Here is a 23989-nt window from a genome sequence, read left to right as displayed (position 1 = left end):
TCACTTAAAAATTCATGTCAAGGGGCATCATGTATACCAACAAAGTACAGAATGCCTTAGTACTGCCATTTTGTAGTACATTTTGTGACAATTTTTTAAAGATACAATGGGCCTGATTTAATAAAGTTCTCCAAGGCTGGGATACACTTTTATCAGTGAAGCTGAGTGATCCAGAAAACCTGGAATGGAATTCTTCAAAGTAATTTGTAATTTGCGTGTGTTGAATCCTGGTGCGATCTGGCCAGCTCCCAACAAAGTATGCTAGAAATGAGGTGATTAAAATGAGGATATCATTGCAGGCAATAAAATCTAGTGCACACAAAGAATCACGTTGACAGGGGGAAAACTGTAACATTTAAAAATGATTTTACAGAATACCTATTTTATTATTATAAAATTAGTATGGACATGTGAAATAGTTTACTTTAGCCATTTGCAACCTTATTTGCAATATTTTATATACATATGGCTATTATATGTATTTAGGCTAAATTCTTTTTTCAAACCACTTCTTTCTATCCCATTATGTACAGAGCAGGCTAGAATGGAATGGGCAGGAGCAGGACAGCACTTTTCTTTCTATATCCCCCAATTTCATTCATCCTTACTCCAACCACTCCACTTTATTCTACACCGAGCCAGCTACAATGGAGATCATGACGATATTTCACCCTGCCCCCCTCCAACCACTCCATTTTATAATATTCTGTACAGAACAGGCCAGATTATAGCGGGAGGACAGCACTTGACCTCACTCCAATAATTCTATTCTATCTTGTACAAAACAGGTAAGAATGGAATGGATGAGAGGACTGCATTTTGCCTCCTTTACCGACCACACTTCATTCTGTCCCCGTCCATCTGCTCCATTCTATCCTATTCTGCACAAAGCAAGCTAGAATGGAATGGGCAAGAGGAGGACAGCAACTTCTCCCTTACTGCAATTTTTTGGGGCTTTTCCTGTAATCCTATTTAAATAAAATTAAAAATATTAAAAACTAGAAATGCAAATCATCCGCCTGTTATAAATAATATTTAGAAATATATAACATCCCCTTTTCTCTGCTGTGCTTGCTCCGACTTCCTTTGGTTTATAGAAGATACAGACCAGTCTGTGTGTAAGTTCTCCCTTACTGCAATTTATTGGAGCTTTGCTCCAATTACTTCATTCTAGGCTGCTCAGCACAGAATAAAGTAGAAGAGAGTGGCTGGAGGGACGCTTGGTAAAATTTAATAAGTTTTACTTTACAGACTGTGCTAGAAAAGAGTTGGTGGAAGGGTGAAAGTAATTAGAAAAGTTTACCCACTCCACTGTAACCATGCTACAATGTAGTGTGTCTATAATGACCTATAAATTGACTTTATTAACAGGAGTTATCGATTGACAAGTTGTATTTATACGAAGTGACTTGTGTATAGTAAATGCCAAACAAGTGATTGATATTTTTTCCACATGTTATCATTATATCAGGAGCTAGGATTATAGCCTGTGGACGATAGGATATTTTTATATTCTTGTGCTGTCCCAGAACCAGCAGCCATAAGCAATTTCTGCATTTCTTTAGAGATTGTAGGTAAGTTTACCTTTTATTGAATGGAAACACTTGAATGTTTAAACCCGTATGCAAGGAAATAAGAGTTTATGCAAAAACAATTGTTGATACATTTTCTAATAAATTAATAAATGGGTACATACATAAAATAAATAACAAAAGGTAAATTCCTGCAGTACTGTATACAGTACTGTTACCAAAAATAATATTTAATCACATTGTGTTGATCATCAACTCTCAAGATTTTAACTTCATGATTATCTGCTTTCCTTTTTTAAGAAGAATCCAGGGAACATTTTAATGTTACACAAACGAGACGCTGCTTGTTTTACAGAGTCTCTGAACATTCATGAGATGGATTGTGTTCTTCCTTTGGGCATTTCTATACATGAGAAGAACACTGATAAAGGTTACTAACACCTCATTATAAAGAAATTCCTTTTTTAGTAGCATGCATCTAGAATTTTATTATACTACAATATATGAAAGTCATTCATCATCATCTATCTTTACATTAGCCGGTGATAAAAGATCCAACTAATATAAAAATATCAACGTAAACTCATCAGTGTTCCCTGTGAGCATGCTGGTAATGTACACAGGGGGCAGAGGCTGTCCGGGGTTCTCATTAAACAACATTTCTTAATGCCCCGCATACAACAGGTTTTCAAAAAATAAAAATATATATACATATTTCGTCAGATATTTGGGGCAGTTTTTCAATGATCCTGAATCCAAGCAGCTGCATTTCCTGTCATCCTATATAAATAAAAAAATAAATTAGAAATGCAAATCATCCGCCCATTATAACTAATATTTAGAAATATATAACATCCCCTTTTCTCTGCTGTGCTTGCTCTGACTTCCGGTGGCTTATAGAAGATGTATGATACAGACCAGTCTGTGAGCTGATAACTTCATCTTCAACATTTCACAAGATGTCTCGTATTTACCTCTGGATCGTTGTGTTGCTGATTCCCCAGACCTGTAAGGATGTCTCTATTAATTTCTTTAAGAATTTTAATATTTCTTGTAATAGTAATTGAGGGTTTCATTGCAAAATATTTAGATGTCGTTGGTAGAGCAAACAATGACAAACCTAATACTGGGTTTTTCCTTCTAGCCATAAAAACTCATCACTATTGTTGTGTTTTCTATGTCCGCCGTATACAGCCAGTTGCTGCTCTTTAAATCTGTATTTGCTGCCATTATACTTGTTACATCGTGTTTATATGGCCTCTTATATACACTGAGCTATACACAGCCAAACACAACCACAATGTGATAATGTCCCATCCATGTCACCCCTGATAAGGGAGGACCCCCTATAAGTCACTGTATATGGAGGACGATCACAAAATATTGTACATTTGTATTGATTAAACCAAATCTCTTTATCAGATGTGAATACTGAGGAACTCTGTGCAGGGAGAAATATAACTGGATCTGTAGGAGGAGATATCACCTTCCATGTCAGTCACACCGGGGTCAGAACTATTGCTTGGAATTTTGTTGGAATAGAAGGTTCTATCGCCACAACAATACCAGGACAACCGCCTGACATTCTAAATAATCAGTTAGAAGGAAGACTGAGCAGCACATCTGATGGATCCCTAACAATAACCAAGTTAAAACAGGAAGATCAAGGAACCTACAGAGCACAATTAGGAAAACAAAAGTGCTTCTATCATCTCACAGTGTTCAGTAAGTGTCCCTGGAATTTGTTTCCCAATGTAATCTGCGAAGTCTTACACCTAAAATAAATAGTAGTTTCCACAACAGGCAAAGTTGGGGTGGTGAGAGCAATGGAGGGAGAAGGGAATGGAAGTGCCAGGGTGAGAAGTAGATGGGAGGATGAGTAGAAATGACCCTGCAGGGGGTGTGGGCAACTACCAGCAAAAGTGGGTGAAGGGACGGTAAGCTTAGAGTAAAAGACTTGGGAAAGGTGTACATGGGTTAAGCTGTTTATATAATATAACACTTTTATTTGTTTTTTGTTTAATGACATTAATGTTGTAGATTTGTATTTTATTTTATTCATGTGGTATGAGCTCATATAGGGGTGTGAGATGATTACCAGACTTGGGTATTAAATTGAAGATTATATTGTATACTATTAAGTAAAGGGTTAGGTTGGATACATTTAAACTGCAGGAATAATTTCTTACTCCATCCCATGAGAAATTCCATAGTGATAAAACATATGGTGGATGGTGAAACTGAATATACAGACTGGACCCGCAGAGGGGCTGTGGGCATCAACTTTACACAGCACTACTGGGCAATCTCATACTGGTGAGGTTTAGCACAGATTGTGTTTTGCTAATAATAAAGTCCTACTAAAGTTTAATATAAAGTTATTTGACATCTGGGGGAGGGTTCTATGTACTAACACAGGAGATTAGCATCAGGAGGATAAAATACATGGTGATAGGGATTAATATGTGAAATAAAGGAGCAGTTTAGGGATTTTGGATTTTTTTAAAATAAGTGAATTGTTACGACTATTTTTATATAAACACTCGGACACAGGGACACTTTTTCCAAGCACTGTCACTATTCATTTGAATATAACACTTGGATAATTGATACTGAAATGTTTTTATATTCTTTAATTTTATACAATGTACAAAAATAAATTATGTATAGGCAGCTGCTTTGTGCATTTATGGTAACGTGGCGTTAGATATTACTTTACACATTTTCATTTAATGGATTTATGCTATTCTAATACAGTAGCAGCACAATTTAAAATAGAAAATATAGTTTAAGATTATATTCATGTATAGATAGTCAGCTCCTGGGACAAAAAAAAATAAGGTTGTCAGTATAGCAGGTTTTCATTTTCTTCCCAAACAGTGTAGATTGTACAGGGTATTCATCTTTACCCTATTCACAAAGCTAAGAGAAAACTCACTTTGCTGGGAGAGTATTCTAATAGTTTAGTGAATGAGATGACGCTTTGCTGATTCACTCATCCAATCATGGAAGGAACAGTCCCTTTCTCATTGAATGTTCTTGCCCAAAACTGAGTATCCTTTGCAGTGTGAATTGCCTTGCTAGTGATTAGGATTATCAAGTCTCTGAATCCAAACCAAAGTGAGCCCTTGTAAAACCATGTAAAAGTATTCAGCTTCCTGTAAGTTATTTGTGTCGATGTCCATTAATGGCAAAATTAAACAAGTCAGTGATCTCAGAATCTTATCAGGGCCACGACAAGTTAGTATTTGCATAGAAGATCATTATGTAAAATTAACAGTTTGCTGAACAGTTCGATTATCACTACAAAAATATGAAACTCACAGTGGCAGCACAATACAGAACAGATATTCCGCTAATTCTTTTCTATTATACTGTGCGCTGTATAAAGTCACATGTATGGGAGAAGAAGCTCTGCAGGGGCGGGGTTGGTATTGTTAGTGTTGTAGACGTGAGTGGAGCTTTTGTTTTGCACTTGTGATCGGAAGCTGCGATATTCCCTATATAAAAAGTCATAAAATGTTGTGTGTGATTCTCCTTCCTCCAGGTAACAGGTAAGGATGATGATAAGTCATGTGACATCAGCTTGGCATGTTCAGAAAATGAATAAAGAAAGTATATTTGAACATCACCTGGAGGAGCTTTTACAGTAATGATAATGCTCTGACACAGAAATTTGTATTTGTACCTCCAAGTATTATAACTTTAATGCTTCTTTTATCCAGGTAATATAACAGATGAGGATATCACCATCAGTTACAGTGTAATGAATAACTTTACATGTGAGGTCAACTTAAAGTGTTCAGTGAATAAAAGTAATGTGAACATCACCTGGAGGAGATTAAACAGAAGTGACGTTGTTGTGACACAAAACATTGTAAATGTACCTCCCAGTGATAAGAGCTTCACTTATAAATGTACAGCCAAAAATCCGGTCAGTGTTGCCTCCAAAGCTGTGCACCCCTGGGAATACTGCAAGCTTGGTACGTATATTTCTGGGGCTCAAATATTTTGTAAGGTTTAAGCATTAAAAATGTAGGTTAAAATGGGGACTTGGGATGGGATAGGAGGGAATGGATATTACCTATGAAGTGAATGAAGGGGAATGGGAGTTGGCTTCATCCTTGCCCATAATTATTGGGAAGCCCCATATTAGGCAGGAGCTCTCAGGACCCAGCAATGTGTAAACACCATGGTTGGGGCTTCAACCTGAAGTCAGGTGTTGCCTGTCCTTTATATTTTGCGAGTTTGAGAACTTTCAGTCAAGAAAAGAATGGCCAATCATACCAGAAAGCTGTCCAGGCTCGCTGAAACAATGGAGAAATGTTTGCGCTCTGAAGTGAATTAGTTTTCCCCAACTTCTATCTTATATCAAGCACTTGTTGTTAAGTTATATAAGCACCCTCCTTATATACCTCACCCTCCTTGACAACTCACCATTTACCCTTTCTGATCACAACCTTATTACCTTCAACCTATCGAACTTCTTCCCCTCCCTTGCCACATCCCAGACCTGGTCAATGGCAGAGAGATATCCATAACCTTGACCACAACCTTTTCTCAAACTGCCTTGCGTCCCTAACCCACTCCCTCTCAAAATACACCTCCCCAGATGATGCTGGCATCATGTTAAACCACTCTCTTTCCTTGGCTTTGGATAAAGTAGCCCCTGCCACCTTCTGCTACCTCCGTCCTGCCAACCCCCGACCCTGGCACAACAATCACACCAAACAGCTACAAAAGACTGTTCGTGCAGCTGAGCTCAAGTGGAGAAAATCTGGCCTTGGCGCTGACTTCATGGACTACAGAGCTCATCGTCACCAAGCAAAATTATTTCTCCGCAGTCATTTCCTTCCAAGCTTCCAATCCACGCAACCTCTTCTCTACAATTGACTCCCTCCTAACCCCCACACCTGCTCCCCCTACAACATCCTTCTCTGCCCAAGACATTGCCACCTACTTTAGAGATAAAATAGACAAAATCAGACATGATGTCTCTGCCCACTGAGCCTCTCCAACCATACCCACCCCTTCCAACTGTAAATCATCACTGACCTCCCTCAGCCCTGTTACTGTGGACAAAGTCTCTTCTCTCATCATCTTCATCTACTACATGTCCACTTGACCCAATACCCTCTGATATACTCCGTGCCCATTCCTCCACCCTGGCCCCTGCCCTAACTGTTCAACCTCTCCCTTTCTACTGGTAAATACCCCTCCGCTTTCAAACATGCCATAATTCTCTCTATTCTAAAGAAACCCTCACTGGACCCCTCCCTACCCACTAACTACGGTCCTATCTCCCTTCTCCCATATGTCTCCAAACTTCTTGAACGCCTTGTCTACAAAAGACTCACCGATTACTTGAACACCAACTCTGTCCATGATCCTCTCCAGTCTGGTGTTAGAGCTGCCCATTCCACTGAAACAGCCCTTACTAAAGTGGCCAATGACCTCATTATAGCTAAGTCTCAAGGCAACTTTTCCCTGCTCATTCTCCTTGATCTTTCCTCTGCTTTTGACACTGTTATCTCCCCCTTCTAATACAAATCATGCACTCCATTGGTATCAGTGACACTGCTCTCTCTTACCAGGTAAGTGATCGATAAACCCGAACTTTTCTCACTGTATTTACATACAGTGAGAAAAGTTCGGGGTTAACGAAAATAGTAACTTTTTTTAGCCCGTACCAAGGTCGGGCTTATCGGTTAGGTGGTTAATTGTTGTAAAATGTATAGAAACACAATTTCCAAGATTAGAAAGGGGTTTCTTTGCTTTACCCCTTAAACCCAGGTCACTCTTTCACCAGATCCTAAAACATTTTGATCTCTTTATACGCTTCTATGCTTTCACTTAAAAGAGCAAATAGGCCCTCTGCATATTATAAAAAAAATCACATTTAATTTATTTATAGTCACCTACAAGAGAAACCACAAGTTCACGGCCATTCAATGATAACAATTACTGTTTCAAAAAAGGAATGTGTGCTGTTTATAGAAACCAAATCTCAGTGGGAACTATTTATTAACTTTTATCCAAATTTTATATATTTGGTCTAATTGAATCTAAGGTGAAAAGTGTGTACATTTTGGGTATACATTGGGAAAATCTTGGGAAAAAATATTTACAAATAAACCCTAGAAAAGTAGTTTGTGCATATTAAACCTAAAATCATATGTGGTGAAAGTGAAAGTTTGTCTCATTAAACAGAAAATTTGGAAAGTAAATTGCTGGTAGTTAAGGCTGCAGTTTGTCTATTACTTTCTTTCTTTGGATCTACAAAATGTTCCCTTACATTTTAACTTCTATTTTAACCTCCTTGACCATTGTTGGCTTCTGTCCTGGCTGTCCACTCACATAAGAAACATGAACACTTGTATCTTCCTTGCTGTCCCAAAATCACAGATTTGGGACTTTTATATCCCCATATTGTCCAATTATGGTCCTTGCATTTCAACTTTGACAGAATTAACCTCAAATTCTCATATTGTATTGAATGGCCAATGGGTATTGAGGAAAATTGCCATTGTGAGGAAGCAATGCCTTCAGGCTTTTTTTGAAGAGTCGATGAACAACCTCTATTCCTACCTATCGTACTCCAAAATGAACATGGCCCAGAAACGTTCTTGCAGCACACAAATTCACCGTCTGGAGAAAAATATGGAACAAAATCTTCCTCTTGGCTCCTGCACCATGAGAATGAGGTACCTGGTGCCAACACATTTTTTCCCTTCAACTTAGAACCCTAGAAACTTTGCTGTCTCCTTAGGTAGATCTAAATCTTGGACGAGAACAGTTAGTTCAGGCTGTGAGAACAATTGAGGCCTATTGGTATCAGAACTGAACTCCAGAATTACTGTTTTTGTGATCAGTGTCATCAGGAATGGAGACATCCTCCTGGAGGAACTTGGTATTGTTGGCAGAGGAATACCGGCACCATGAGGAATAGGATGCATGGAGGATGAGAGATTTGAGTACAATATGTCTTTTTTTTCAAGTTGTACACCTGTACATTACAAGAGCAAAAATGGTCATCACTATGATTGCATGGCTCTTCACCCCAAAAACGAAAAGTCAGAAGTCAGTGGCACAATGACAGAGTGTGGAGGTGGCAGCAGCATGAGTAGGCCACAGAGTGGATCAATGAAAGAGTCTGGAGGTGGCGACAGCATTATAAGTTCACAGAGTGGCACAATGACATAATGTGGAGGTGGCGGCAGCATGAGTGGGCCACAGAGTGGCAGAATGACAGAGTCTGGAGTTGGCAACAGCATTAGGAGGCCACAGAGTGGCAGAATGACAGAGTCTGGAGTTGGCGACAGCATCAGGAGGCTACAGAGTGGCACAATGATAGAGTGTGAAGGTGGCAGCAGCATGAGTAGGCCACAGAGTGGCACAATGACAGAGTGTGGAGGTGGCGACAGCATCAGGAGGCCACAGAGTGGTCCAATGACATAGCGTGGAGGTGGCGGCATCATCAGGACGCCACAGAGTGGCACAATGACAGAGTGTGGAGGTGGCAGCAGAATCAGGAGGCCACAGAGTGGCACAATGACTAAGTGTGGAGGTGGCAGCAGCATGAGGAAGCCACAGAGTGGCACAATCACCGATTGTGGAGTTGGCAGCAGCATGAGGAAGCCACTCAGTGGCACAATGACAGAGTCCAGAGGTGGCGGCAGCAGCAGCATCAAGAGGATTCCAGGGAGTGGCAAGGTGACATAGTGTGGAGATGGCAGCAGCAGCATAGCGACTCTAGACTCAGGCTGCTGCTGATGGAGCTGGTACTGCTCCTGCCATGACACCCCTCTCCAGCAGCCATGGCAGTATAACGTGAGTGCAGAGGGCCCCCCCGGTCAGACCTGCAAGAGGATGGACGATGGCGCAGATAGGCAGTGGCCAACTGACTACATAGGATGTCTCTGTAGTAGTTCAGTTAGTCCTCCCTCTCAGCGGGTGTAAAAAAGGCCCCCATTTTGAACCGGTAGCGAGGGTCCAACAAGGTGGAGAGCCAGAAGTCATCCCTCTGCCGAATGGTGACAATTCGGCTGTCACTTACGCAAGCAAGTGAGCATGCAGCGGGCCATTTGTGCAAGTGACTCGGAGGGACTCCCTGCCTCCATTTCCACTGCATACTGTCACGGTGTGTCTGGGTCCTCTGCCTCATCTTCCTTATCTTCCTCTTGCTCCTCTGGCTGTTCCTGCTCCTCCTCTCCTGTCACCTGAGTAGAAAAACTACCCATTTCACTATACATTGCCTGTGCTCCAATGTCCTCCTCCTCCTCCAGTTCAGTCCCCAGAGGACTCATGTGGCCGTGAGAGCTAGGCGCCACGTCTCCAGTCCCCTGACCAGCCAGATTTACCAGCATCTGTTCCAGGACATGAAGCAGAGGAATGACATTTTTCATCTTGTAGTCCTGGCGACTGACAAATAACGTGGCCTCCTCAAAGGGCCTGAGCTAACGGCAGGTGTCACAAATGAGCTGCCACTGGCTGACATCGAAGTTACACATGGGAGTACTCCTATCTGCTTGGATCGTCAAGAAATCGTTGATGGCCTTTCTCTGTTCGTATAGTCAGTCCAACATATGGAGGGTGCAATTTTAACAGGTGGAAACGCCGCATATCAGCCTATGTTGGGGGATGCCGCTCTGCCGCTGCAGCTCAAGGAGGGTGTGCTTTGCGGTGTACGAGTGGCTGATGTGCATGCAAAGTTTCCTGGCCGTTTTTATGATGTCTTGCAGATGGGTGGAAGGCTTCAGGAACCGCTTGACAACAAGATTGAACATGTGTGCCGTGTAGGGCGCATGGCTCAGTCTTCCTTGACGCAGCGCCGACACCATATTCTTCCCATTGTCGGTCACCATGGTTCCAACTTTGAAAGCCAGGATTCAATTTCTTGATGAATCACATGGAGCAGTTCCTCCCCTGTGTGACTCCGTTCGCCCAGGCAAACCAGATGCAGAACAGCGTGACACCGACGTGCCCTGCACATGTGGTATGCTGGAGGGGCACTGTAAATTGCAGTGGACCGTAGTTACAGCTCCACACCTCGGCGCTGCCATGCACTTTGGCAGACACCAACAGGCTCAGGGACTGGTCCACCTTCTGTTCTACATATTTGTGCAGGGCTGGTACTGCCTTTTTAGCAAAGAAATGATGGCTTGGGACTCTCCACCTCGGCTCGGCACAAGCCATCACTTCTCTGAAAGGTGCAGAGTCCACCACTTGGAAAGGGAGGGACTGCAGCACCAGAAACTTGGACAGGAGCACATTCAGCTTCTGTGCCGTTGGATGAGTGCACGCATACTCTTGTCTCTTGGCAATCGCTTCGGTGATCGATTGCTGACGGAATGACTGATGAGGAGTAGGAAAAGCAGGAGCATCTGACCTAGCAGAAGATGGAGCTGAGGCTGAGGTGGTGGAACCTTGACTGCCTAAAACCCTGTGCATGCCACTGGGCGATGCAGCGATTGCTGCGGCAGGCTGGACCACCACATCGGAGCCATGCCTCTCCCAGGCCACTTTATGGTGACGCTGCATATGTTGACGCTTCACCTTCTGCCCACATATTTTACATATGGCCATGTTAACCACCTCCGGCGGCTTAACAAAGAACTGCCACACAGCCGAGAAGGTGATTTTCCCCCCAACACTCCGCACTGACTGACTGCTACAGCCACTGCCTCCAAGAATCCCTGCACCACCACTTTCTGTGCAGGTAGGCTGCTGCGAAGTAGGTGGTCTACCCCAGGCACGTTTGGTTCCCACTGCTGCCAACCTGCTGACGCCCAGCCATGCTACCACCTTACTGGCTCAGCCACTGCCTCATGGGCAAGCTGCCACCCTCTTCTCCTGATGATGATGAAGCCCCTTCTTCACCTGGCTCCCAAGTACGATCGGCTTCATCATCATCAAGTAGTGTATGCACGTCACTGATGTCCTCATCAACGGTCTCTGTGTCAGGAGCCTGACCGCTCGCAACATCACCTCCCATGCCACTCTCCTCATCACTACTTGCCTGCCTAGCGGCGGATGTACCCTCCAGATGTTGGGCAGTAGCTGCTGGCTGTCCTCTACTAGCTCGTCCTCGCTGTATAGTGGAGCTGAGCCCACAGCATACAATACTTCTGTGGCTGAGGGAACAGCAAAGGACAGAGGCAGGTTGGGGACAGGTGATGGCACAGGGTCTGCTCCCGGGCCACGCCAACTAAGGGTTGTGTCTGACAAACCCACCGACTGTTGGCTGGGGGTGTCTGATGTCACTTGGGATGAAGTGGATGACCTAGTTAACAAATCAAGAACCACTGGGTTGCTGGTCAAGACACGACCGCTAGATGACACCGGGAGCTCAGGACTCTCACTGCGACTCCTGCTGACACGCCCCCTTACTCTGCTGCAACCTCTGCCTGTGCCAGAAACATTTAGGCCTCTTCCACTCCTCTGTGCATGGCCTGACACTTCTCTGTCTGACATACTTTTAGCTGAACTAAATTATTAAAAAGCAAATTAAAACACCCCTAAAAGTGACAAATATATTTTTCTTTTTGTACAGAAATAGGCCACTAAACACTTTCACCACATATAACTGCAGAAGTGAACTGAGAATATATTTTTCTTTTTGTACTAAAATGAGCCACTAAACGCTTTCACCACAAATAACTGCAACAGTGAACTGCGTATATATTTTTCTTTTTGTACTGAAATAGACCACTAAACGCTTTCACCACAAATAACTGCAACAGTGAACTGCGTATATATTTTTCTTTTTGTACTGAAATAGGCCACTGAACGCTTTTACCACATATAACTGCAGAAGTGAAATGCGTAAATATTTTGATTTTTCCACAGATTTAAGCCACTAAAGGCTTTTCAACATAGCACTTGCCCCCCAATAACAAGAACAAATTGCTGGAATGACAGAGCTGTATAATAATAGATATTTGGATCCCCAAATATTCTTTCCCTGCACTTCTGAAACGCTTTTCTAGTACTGTCCCTAGCACCTTCTGACATCTCTCCCTGCACTAAAATGCTGTGAAATGATTCCTCCCTATCCTTTCCCTGCACTTATAAATTGTTTTTTCAGGTTGTTTTTTTTCACAATGAGGTTTATCCTATCACTCTCCCTAGCGCCTGCAGACGTCTCTCCCTGCACTCAGAATGCTGTAAAATGTCTTAATCCAAGATGGCTGAGGCTATTTATAGGGCTGGCTGGTTTCTGATTGGCTGCATGCATGGCATTATGGGTCATCCCGCCTTCCCAGAGTTCCTTGCCCCATGTCCTCACACGTGTAGCTGCCATTTTAGCCGCCATTTTAGGAAATATTGCGATTCGTTACCACAAAGCGCATTGTGAATCGAATTTTTCCTGAAATTCGGATCGAAGTCCACTTCGTCAGCTTCAATTCGCTCATCTCTAGCCACATCAATACCAGGAGCCAACACTCTAATAACACTATAGCCAACCTAAAACCGGAAGACCAAAGCACCTACCTAGCATAAATTCACAAACAAAAATGCTGCTATCATCCCACAGTTCAGTAAGTTTCATTTACATTGATTTAATGTATTCTGTTGAGGTCTTTCAAATGTATTTATTTTTAGATGAACATTAGAGTTTCTATAACAGGCAAGTTGGGTTGATAGGAGGAATGGAAGGAGGGAAGGAGCAAGGAGTAATAGTTAGAGTAGGAGGTTAAAGCTAAGGTCGTCTAGAAGTGACCCTCCATGGAGTGTGGGCAACTGGCTTCAAGGGTGGGTGAAAGCAGAAGAAGCATGGGGTGATAGAGGGTCCACACGTCTTACTCCATCCCATTAAAAATCCATAATAATGAAATGTAAGTCAAGAAGTAGAGCTAGGGACATACAGATTAGACCTACAGCATCAACTCTATGCAGCACGTCTGTCAGAACAGTAAAGTACGTCTGGCAGAACTCAGGCATTATTTTTTATTAATGTCTAAAATGCATTATACTGTTGGATGGTATCAATATTCTCAGCATGAGAATAAATCAGTAGGAGAAATGTTATACAGGAACCTTAAACAGAGTTGATACAAGGTGTGATAATGTGGAAAATATTAGGTCCTGATTTTCCCTCAGGTCATAAATTTCCCCTTATCAAATATTCCTTGATCTGACACACAACATCCTTCAAGGCCCTATAGTTTACGACACCAATTTTAAAAGTTGGGGGTTTTGTGTCTCCAGGTGTCATAAAACTCAGATAATGATAGTAGGGTGCCCCCTGATTGAACTCCGAGATGTATTCAGAACCCAAATATTAATAATAATCTTTGTATTACCAATATGCCATTCTGTATGAAGTAGTAGTTGATTTGTAGTTGGATCATTATGGTGCGCATTTTGAGACCAAGAACTATTCTCCTAGGCCTCAGGAAAGCCTGGAAACCATATGTAGCCTGTCCTGGTGAACCATAAGTCCCAGACATGCATAGTTTGGTCTCTGTGAACTCCTTATTTTGTGGTGATTATTAATCTGGGGGTTGGCCATTCATAAAACCTGTACTTGTTAAATTAATAATATTGGCTAGAATAAGGGCATTTTGGAAGTGTCCACAGAACATCATAACCCATGTGGACACAGCCCCTCAGACAACCCCCACCCAGCTGTTATCGGATTGTTGTATTAGTCCCACATCTGTGGTTGGCCTAGAAAAAGCCATGTAAGTCCACCAGAGACAGCTCTCACTGATTCCATTTTGTTGCTAAGGACAACGGCACTGACACATTGAGCACTGCAGGGAGCCCAGCGACTCCGAATAATAACTTTACACAGCAACCGGGACCAAGGCAAACCGTCCAACCGTTTCCGTCTAAGCACGTGGTGGCAGTCTACCTGTGATGGTGTGAGTAGCAAGGGTTACCAGAGTGGTTAACCTTGCCCCGGGACGGCCCCTATTCAGCCTGCTGGTGCGTGGATTGTTGCTGAGCATGCTGGAAAGTCTATCCGCAGGGGTGTGGGCTGAGAGGGCGTCCGTCACACAAGGTCACTGCTGTGCAATGTTTTAGCAAAGGGGTCATAGTATAGGTATAAGGGGAAGAAGGGGAAAGAAAGAGGTTTCAGCCTCAGGAGGCTTTTGTGCAAAAATAAATCAAGTGTGTATTTTTCAAGTTACAATTAGTACTTACATCAAAAGTACATATTTATTTTAAGCTCAATATCCAAATGCCTCTTATTGTCACAGGGTTTGGATACTTTAATCTAGACATAAGACTCCTTCCAATGTCATACAAAGTACATATAAAGATTGAAAACAAGGTAAGAGGGGACCTGTTATGGTCGCATGATTTCCAACGCGTTTCGCTTGATATAGGCTCCTTCAGGGGTATAAATTTGCAGAGGTTGTGTGATTTCTATGTTGTACAAATACAAGATATAAACATATAGCACATATATTGTCAAATAATAATAAATAATACAGTTTTGTTAGAGATCTAGTTTGTAATAAAACATAATGATCCTTCTTTTTATATGGATGTCTAGAACTCAATAATTCTACAGTTAGCTACGGTAAACCTTCAATTGAACAATCAACATCTCATTTTAAACTTTCATATCTGATGTTTAAAAAACAACATATTAATGTGATTTTAATCAAATTAATAACAAGGGCAATAGTTTACTCATATTTGGTTGGAGTGCAGTCTAGGTAGGAGGTAAAAGAAGCAGTATTCAGGCTGTATGCTAGTGAAAAAAAAAATATATATAATTTTTTTTTGAAGGCCTTTGTTGTTATTGCCCTTGTTATTATTTGAATAAAATCACATTAATATGTTGTTTTTTAAACATCAGATATGAAACTTTAAAATGAGATGTTGATTCCTTGTACTACTTGCAGAATTTGTGTCTGTCTATGCTGTTTTTCTTGGAAAAGAAATACCTTCTTGACACAAGGCCATTTTCCAAAAGATGGTAGGGACAAAGATGGTGAGTCAAAGGTTCGAAACATTAGGTAATAATTAGGGTAAGAAAAATAAAAAAAACAGTCTATCGGGATCTTCCCTTTTTCCTAAATAGAAATAGAATCCTAATAGAAACAAACCATGGTTTGGTTGGAGTGTAGTTGCACACTCGGAGGGCATAATAGAATTCCTCATCAGAAGGCAGAATGAAATACACTTCCTTAATTGTACAATTGGATAGGAGAGGTATGGTATCACAAAGCTCACAGTAGGTACAAGTAAATTGCTGAAGATGATGAATATGGGGGTTAGGATATTTCTGTACAATAGTCTGCCACATCAAGTAGTTTGGAGCCCTCTGGATAGATTGGTATGAGTGTGGGAAAATTGCAATTTAGCAACCTATCCACATAATGCAAATATTTTACAATTACAGATCGGGCGATAGTTTCCACTTTTATGGTCCCAAGCAGTGGGCTGCTCCATAGGGTGGTATACATGATGAAATGGGTAAAGTCCTCATCCTGTACCTTAGAGACTGATTTGAAGAATTGGACTCTACAGCACATGCACAGGTTTCAGATTTGACACGTGTAGTAAATTCTGGGTTTTGAAGGTTCCTACTTACTGCATATGCACTTTTATGTATTCTACTACATACTACATATGTAACCTACTACATATAAGTGAAATTTTCTGATGCTCTTAGATCATAGGTGGGGCCCTCACAGTCCTTTCATACAATGAAAGACCCTTGGTCCTGCATTGACTTCAAAGAAGCCAGAAGTGGATGGGGTGGGCGGTGGGGGGTTTAAGTCCTTGTAGCCCTATTTAACCCATGCAGTGTGAAGGGAGAATAACTCCACTGGAAGTGTGTGAAGTGGCAGAATCTGTGGGGTTATGGAGCTTGGTGGGCACTGGTAGTGTGGGGACAAAGGGTATTGATGATGGGCAGTCTGGGTTGCAGAGACAATGAGCAGTTTAGGTTGGCAGTGGGAGCTAGGAATGTAGGGTGGTGAAGGTGACAGGGATTTTAAGAAGGTGGTGAGGGTAGGCAGTGTAGAATAGTGATGGTGAGTCGGTATATTGGTGGTAAGGGTGGGCAGAGGTGATGTATGGGAATGTAAGGAGACAATGAGGATGGGAAGTGTAGAATAGTAGTGATAGTGAGTCTGTAGTGCAGTGATGATGGTGGAATGTGTAGGTATGTAGTGAGTGTGTGTGGTGGTAATGAATGGGAATGAAGTTTGGCAGTGGAGTCGGGCATTGTAGCACAGTGGTAATGTTTGCTTTGTAGGTGACACCAGGTGGTGTAAAGAAGTATCGTGGGGAGTGTAGACTGGGGTGACACAGCTGGGTCAGAAGAAGGTATGTCACATAAAGCTATCTTTCCACTACTTCCAGCAGTGAGAAAAGAAAGATGAGCCCATAGAGCAGTGCGGGAACTGCCAACATGGTGGAGAGCCATGGCTGATAGGAATCAGGACTACGCAAAAAAGATCTGTGCCGTTTTTTTTTTATAGGGTGAGAATCAAATTATGCTGGGTGTCATTAAAGTCTTGTTGAAACACCCATTTCAAGGGCAATAACTCTTTGACCTTATCAAATATTTTGATGTATTTAAACTGATCTATGATCCCTTCTGCAATAAGCATTCTTATCTGTCTGATCACCGTCCCAAAGCAAAAGTATGTGAGTTTGAAAGAGTGTCCTTAAGAATGTGGGTATATTTGTCTTTTACCATTATCTAGTTAAAGCAGAACTAAAGTATTCATCCATCAGGAGGTTTCTGTGGTCAGGTCCTGTGTCGTCCCCGTATGCTTCTTTGGCAAGAACTGAAGGAAGTGCTGGGTGCTGCCATCTCCTTCAGTTTTCTTCCAGGTTCTTTTACGTATGTCACCCATTCTCACATTGCACAGGTATAGGAGTGACAGTCAAAAAAAGAAAAGGCCTCAGATCAGACAGCATGTCAGGTGTAACAAGTAACACCAAAACATGATATAGTAAATACAACAATAAAACAGTATACAAAGGGAGTAACAGAGAAAAAACAGCAATTGAAAGCCTAAAAAAAACAGCAGAAAAATATAGAAGAAAGTGAAAAGTAGAGGGAGCAGTGAATCCACCGGAAAGGCACTAGTAGCTGTGCTGGCCAAAGGAGGAAACAGAGGTCCCTGTTCCTGGACCCTGAGATGTTTCTGTTGTGGCTCTTTGTTGAGAGCCACAACAAAGTGGCTCTAGTTCAATGTTTCTCAACCAGGGTTCCTCCAGAGGCAACTAGGGGTTCCAGGTCAGTTTGAGTGACACAAATAATCTTTTTGGTGATCTGTAATGGTGGCATTCTTTCCAAAGGCCAGCAATGTAATAGGCATTCTTCCTACTGACCAATAAACTAATGTGCTGTAAGCTGTAGATATAGTAATTATAGAAGGGGGTCCTTGAAGACCTGAAAGGTATTTCAAGGGTTCCCCCATTTTAAAAAAGGTTGAAAAAGGCTAGTCTGGTGGCCTTAATCCAGGGTGGGTATGAAGGCGCTTGGGGAGACATCTAGTGTTTGAGAAGAGGAATCTTTTGTTGCATCTGATAAATATGCCGTTCCAGCACAACGGGAAATCAGCAACAGCAAAAAAAAAAAGAAAGGCCCGACACTATTAGATGTCCTTCAAGGCCGAGATCTGTGGCAGGGGCTTTGTAATGCCTCGGCGTGGATGGTCATAGGAGAAAGGTCCGCAAACGTGTATTGCAGATCCTTCCATCGTCAGCTCTGATTGAGCCCTGGAAAAATCCATGACAGCTTCTTTGGTAGCAAAAGAGTGCGGTTTATTCATGACATCCCTGGGGGATTATTTTTTTTAAGCTGTAGAGCTCTAGGCCACATTCAGGATGTAAGGATTGCATAAACCTTTTGGATGGGAAAGTTACTTCTGTGAAATCTGTTCTCCAGATCATATATTTTAAGCTTGAGTCATCAATCTGTGTTTCTATAATGGTAGTCTTGGCAAAAAATTGGTCTTAGCCGATTCAGATTGCAGAGTGGCAAAATGGATGAAAATGGCCAGTATTCATGGTAATATTCATAATAAAGCCCCCCCCCCCACAACTCTAAGTAGGTTGAGGTCCTTCACCAACCTTTTAGTGAGTAGCTGGAAAAAGCCAATGATGAAGGCGTTGGGGCATAAATGTTATATAATGAGATTAATTTCTCCATGAGTTTAGCAGTCACATGTTGGATCCGTCCTAAATCCTCTAAAGATGACTGTATTATCCCAGAGATGCACTTTAAAACACCAGCTGTGCAATGTTCCACAGGGGAGCCAAACACTTTCCCTACCCGCATCTCTTTCAACCAAATAAAATCATTAGTGTCCAAGTGCTGAAATAGAGCAACATCAACACGGGGGATCAAAATCCCTTTACGTCCCAGGGGACAATCCTCAAAGTTTATGGGTAAAGACGTGAGGGGATTCCAACAAGCTAGCAAGGGCAATTAAATTCAAAAGAATCAGTAAACAGTGATTCCAATGTGAATATATAAAAAAAGAAAATTGTCATGGACCACATAAGTATTTTGGCTGAGCATACAAATAATAATATTTAGGATAAGAGACAGTCCCTGAGTGTAAAGGAGAACAATATCATCCTGGTTGACCTGAGGGCATTGAATCATAATGGCAATCAAGCAGAGCACAGTTAGGAGACAATTGTTTGCCCAGAGAACCTGTACAGTAAGCCATTGCCGGTCAGCGCGTGAATTGTCTTCGGCGGCATCTCTTACTTTGGCTGGGAAAGTCATGCAAATAGCTGTCAGTCTTCTGCTCTACAGTGTGCGGCATCCCCAGTTTCTCTTTGGCTGTGAATGGTCTCTTGGCATCCCCTGCCCTGAGACTGTGGGCAGCTGAAGGGTATTTTGAGTTAGACTGCAGCTAATGAGCAGAGTAGTTTTGTCTGGTCTCAATTCTGAGCTGCAATTTGCTGATGGGACTTTATACCGTCCCTTCTCCCAGCCACCAGTGTCTGTTGTCGCATGAACACAGAAGTCCTATGGGCAACTGTGTGCTTTGAGTCACGAATGGTCCCCCCAGGCTGAAAAACATCCAACTTTATTTACCCAATTGTTTTACATTCCACTTTCTAAGATGATTTTCTTGGAAGATACACAACCTGCCACCTTTCAAGTGCTTGGTGGAGACGATGGAGATAGTGGAGACGATGATGGAAAGATTGGTTGTGGTGATTTCAGCTTTCTTTGGACAGGTAAAGAAGTGATTGGATCCCTGGTGATCGCACATGTGCAATGTAGCAGGCTAAGCAGAGTGATTCCTACCTTACTGCGAAAAAGATACGTACATACCTTTTGGAAAGCTTTACTCTTGGAAGAGACTTCTAAGTAGTCAACGAAAAGAAGTACATTCTCACCATCCAGCTGCAGATTGTGTTGATATCTGTAGTTTTGTTACAAGTCGGGTTTATCAACCTAGTCTAGGTAACATATATGATCACTAGACGCAGTTTATTGGCTTCCTGACATGTGAACCAAGGGCTCGCTTGACTTTACAGACATGTTTATGGCCGAGAAGCCTTTGAATGGTTTTGGCACATAACTCCAATGATCAGCAGGTTGCTAGAACGATTTTCCAAATCATCAACTTTGTCAGCTAAGGACAGAAATTTACATTCCAGGGCTGCTATTTGAAGTTGATGCTCATGCACAATGTCTTCTAGGGTGAAATTCTTCATTCAGCAGCTGGAATTTGATTTGGCTGGCTCCTGCAGGAACGACTGAATCCCCTTTACCAATTGTAGTATCAATAGCCTCCTGCCATTTCAGTAGGGTGGCCATAGCGATGCGTGCATGTTCTGGCTGAAATTAAGGCAAATCATCCTCAAAGGCTGCAGAAGAACATGGAGCCTCATCGGATGTAGCAGCGGTAGCGGACATTTTTGATAGAGCTATAATCTGTTCTTCCCATGTTTCACGAGTGCAGAGTACTGTCAATGTGTCCATCCGTGTGGGTCATTGATACTTAGGAAAGAGATTCAGAAGAATTTGTTAGAAGAGTTTGAATACAGATACCCCATGGGTGCTATGGGCGCTCCAAAATCTGCTTCTTCACATGAGGCACCGGAACCGGAATTCCATAAAATCATTTTTAACAAAATGGTGGAAAAATTGAAATTGCTCTGGTCAACACGTTGTATACAGGGATGAGAGTGTAAAATCCAAGCAAGCTTCTATAAATGCAGATGGTTGAATTAAACATTAATCATTTTATTTATTGACTTTGTTTTTTTATCAATAGAAATTAGAATGTATGCTGTTTATCCACTAGATGTCTCTATGATGCAACTAAACAACTATATAGATGGGTCCAGTCATATAGGGAATTATAACAACCTCTGTGCAGTGTGGTTTATAACGTCTTGCTTCCTCCTACAGTATCTTACTCCTACAATATCTCTTCATTTAACATGGTGCTTTTTGTTTAGCTGAAGAATGCGACACCTTTTTATACATTCCCTGTTGATGTTTCTCCTGCAAACATGTAAGTTTACCAATGTGTGTGTTGTGTGTTCTTTAAATAAGTTAGCGACACCACTGAATATCCTTAAACAGTTTACACTAACGAAAATTTGAACATGTAAAAAAGGCATTGAAAATGTAGAAGGTGTTCTAAATTAAGTTTCATTTGTGAAAATAGAAACTTAGCTGATTTTTGATTGAAAAAAAAATTTATGAAAGTGAAAAAAAATTATATTTGGTAAAAATTAGAATGTATTTAATATTTATCCTAAACAAGCTAATTATAACCATTGTTACTCCAGGGGTTTTTGAATTATGGCTGGTTGATCTCGGATTTGATGATCCTTGCATAGTTCTGGGACCAACACCACTTGGTACACCTAACCTAAAGAATGATGTTTTTAGTTATCTATAAAAGGAGATATTTTTTACCCTAGCTAACTTTATCCCTTTGACCATATTTGTGAAAAAGTCTATAACCTACTTCTCACTTCTTTTGCATCCATCACTAAATGTGCCATAAAATGTTCTTGTATAATATTATACCTTGTATTATATAGCGTCTTTTCCATTATCCCTAGAATACTAACCTGTGGATTATGTTCTAACTCCACCTTAAATGTGTGATTTATTGTACTGATTACATAGTGCCAATATCCAGCTTCCAGTTATTACATCAAATCTTCATTTAGTACATCAAGAGTTTTCTTTCCATCCGATCTTGCATAAAACTTCAGGGGTCTGATATGCCCAATGTGCAATAAATATTTGTGTTATTTATACATTGTAGACATCTATTTACTATCTGGATTGCTTTATCCTAAGCACATTGCTCCAGTGGCTTTACATTTTTCCTCCCAATTTACTCAAATGTTTAAATGAGTATTTTCTTTGGACACTTTCTGCATTTTAGCCTAAATTTTCAATAAGATCTCCTTATATCCTTCTGACTTTACTGTATTATATATATATATATATATATATATATATATATCTTAATTGGTATCGGTGTATTCATTACGTGGAATGCATTTTCCAATTGTAGATAATAATAGAGCTAATATTGCTTTACCCCAAACTCATGCTGCATTTATATATATAAAAAGATATTGTGGAATTTGTTTTCAAATAAATCTCCTGTAGCAGCCGTAGAATTTAAATAAATTTCCATGTCATATCAATGAAATAATGACAACACACAATAAAAAAATGCCTTTGTTATTCAGTTTTAATGAATAACCTTTGCAGGATCCAGTGATGTCCGCATAGGCAATTCAACATACAGTCCAACTAGTGGGAGTTTTGGAATGTTCTGAACTTGTAGAAACTTGTAGGTGTGGCCCCAGAGGCAGATGCAGAATTGTTGGAATTGTTGAAGTCTAAGGATAGATGGCTTGAATGTGGTTTCTGAGTTGTTGTTGACTCCCTCGAAAACTTCTAACAGTTAAAGCAGGACCAGGAACAAGCCAATATCAATACCAGTTAGACAAAATTTATATAACAGTAGTGGATAATCCAAAAAAAAAAGGTAACGGTACATTTCGAGTTGCCACAGGTGGACTGAAGACCAGTCAGCAAAGCAGCAGACGTGAAAACAACTTTAAAAGTCCTCCGTGCATCAGTTGAGGAATGTATGTATGTGCACATTTGTACAGGGATGCGCATGTTCGTACAGGGTTGCGCTTATCCATAGATGCATGTGCATATTCAAGCAGAGAACACACCTGCTGTGCATGGGCATGAGAATGCAACTTAACCAATCTGAGCATTCATTTCTGACATCACTGGACCCTTCAAAGGCATTAATTAGTTAAAAAAAGAACAATTAAGACTTTTCTTCTATAATGCTGTGCCATGTATAGGGCTAACAACCCTTTCTGTAAAATGCAAAAGGTTACTATTTACCCCTGTACTCATTCCCCAGGGTGAAAAGGTGGATAACTGAGGGCTAGCCTATTAAATAAGGCTTCTAGATTCAAGTAAAGCTCCCTACCCTTAGACCTCCACAACACAGAGGTTACATTGTACTTAAGGCACTCTCCCCCAATATTGACTCACTATTTCCTGGTAATGATTCTCCTCCAAACATCTAATTTGCATCACATCACTCTGTGACATTTAAGCTCGTTTAAAAGAGCCCTCAAAACCCTTTTTTCAAACTTGCCTACCCATCTTCTTCTGCCTTTTGAAACCATCACTACTTCCCATCACTACATAGATATGTACATAGATAATACATAGATATGTAGGGATGGGGAAGTAGTGATGGTTTCAAAAGGCAGAAAAAGATGAGTAGGCAAGTTTGAAAGAATGGGTTTTGAGAGCTCTTTTAAATGAGCATTGTAATTGTAAATTGTAAATTCCCCGGGGCAGGGTCCTCCCCTCCTGTGTCACTGTCTGTATATGTCATTTGCAAACCCTATTTAATGTACAGCGCTGCATAATATGTTGGCGCTATATAAATCCTGTGTAATAATATTAGTAAATATTAATAACTGTGACAGTCATATCATTTTACCAGTAAAAAGTATTCCTGGTGTATCAACTTCCCAATTGTCTTATGTATTCTAACACTTTTGCCAGGATTTTATATCCGCTGTTAATAATTATATGAATCTGGTTTCAGGAGATGTTAAGTCTTTATCTTTCTTAGGTATAACAATTTTACAGGCCTCATACATTTACTCTAGGATTTTGTTCTTTATGAATGAATCGAGTAATGTTTGTAGCAAATTTGGCAGTATAACAAAACCTGTATTTAAAATGCATCTGAATCTGAGGTCTTTCCTTTTTGCTATTACCGCTACCTCTAATTCTACCAATTTCTACTGTTTCCCAAATTTTTATTTCTAAAAGTTGGATAATTTTTTCCTCTTCTGATTCTTTACTGACCCTTTCCCCTTTACATTTATTTGCTGTTTTTAAGCTACTTTTTTGCTTTATTTCTTTCTGTAATAACCCCCTGATAAAGGCCTTTAATGTATCCCATATTAAGATAAAAAAAGGTTGA

General features: G+C 41.0%; 1 protein-coding gene across 6 annotated transcripts in view; it reads left to right on the top strand.

The window, feature by feature from the left end:
* The first annotated feature begins 2436 nt into the window (after positions 1 to 2436).
* Positions 2437 to 23989, top strand: part of LOC140342405 (SLAM family member 6-like) — a 49024-nt gene continuing 27471 nt past the window's right edge. For 5 of the 6 annotated variants that reach the window (XM_072428575.1, XM_072428574.1, XM_072428573.1 and 2 more), the window contains exon 1: positions 20844 to 21001. In XM_072428575.1, coding sequence (XP_072284676.1) covers positions 20953 to 21001 — 49 coding nt within the window. In that variant the 5' untranslated portion in view covers positions 20844 to 20952. Of the gene's footprint in view, positions 2541 to 20843; positions 21002 to 23989 lie in introns of those variants that run through there. The other variant, XM_072428570.1, reaches the window with a different exon arrangement.

The sequence above is a fragment of the Pyxicephalus adspersus genome, chromosome 12 (assembly GCF_032062135.1).
Source record: "Pyxicephalus adspersus chromosome 12, UCB_Pads_2.0, whole genome shotgun sequence".
Taxonomy (NCBI): domain Eukaryota; kingdom Metazoa; phylum Chordata; class Amphibia; order Anura; family Pyxicephalidae; genus Pyxicephalus; species Pyxicephalus adspersus.
The sequence above is the reverse complement of the archived record's forward strand: the minus strand, read 5'-3'. Positions and strand labels throughout refer to the sequence as shown.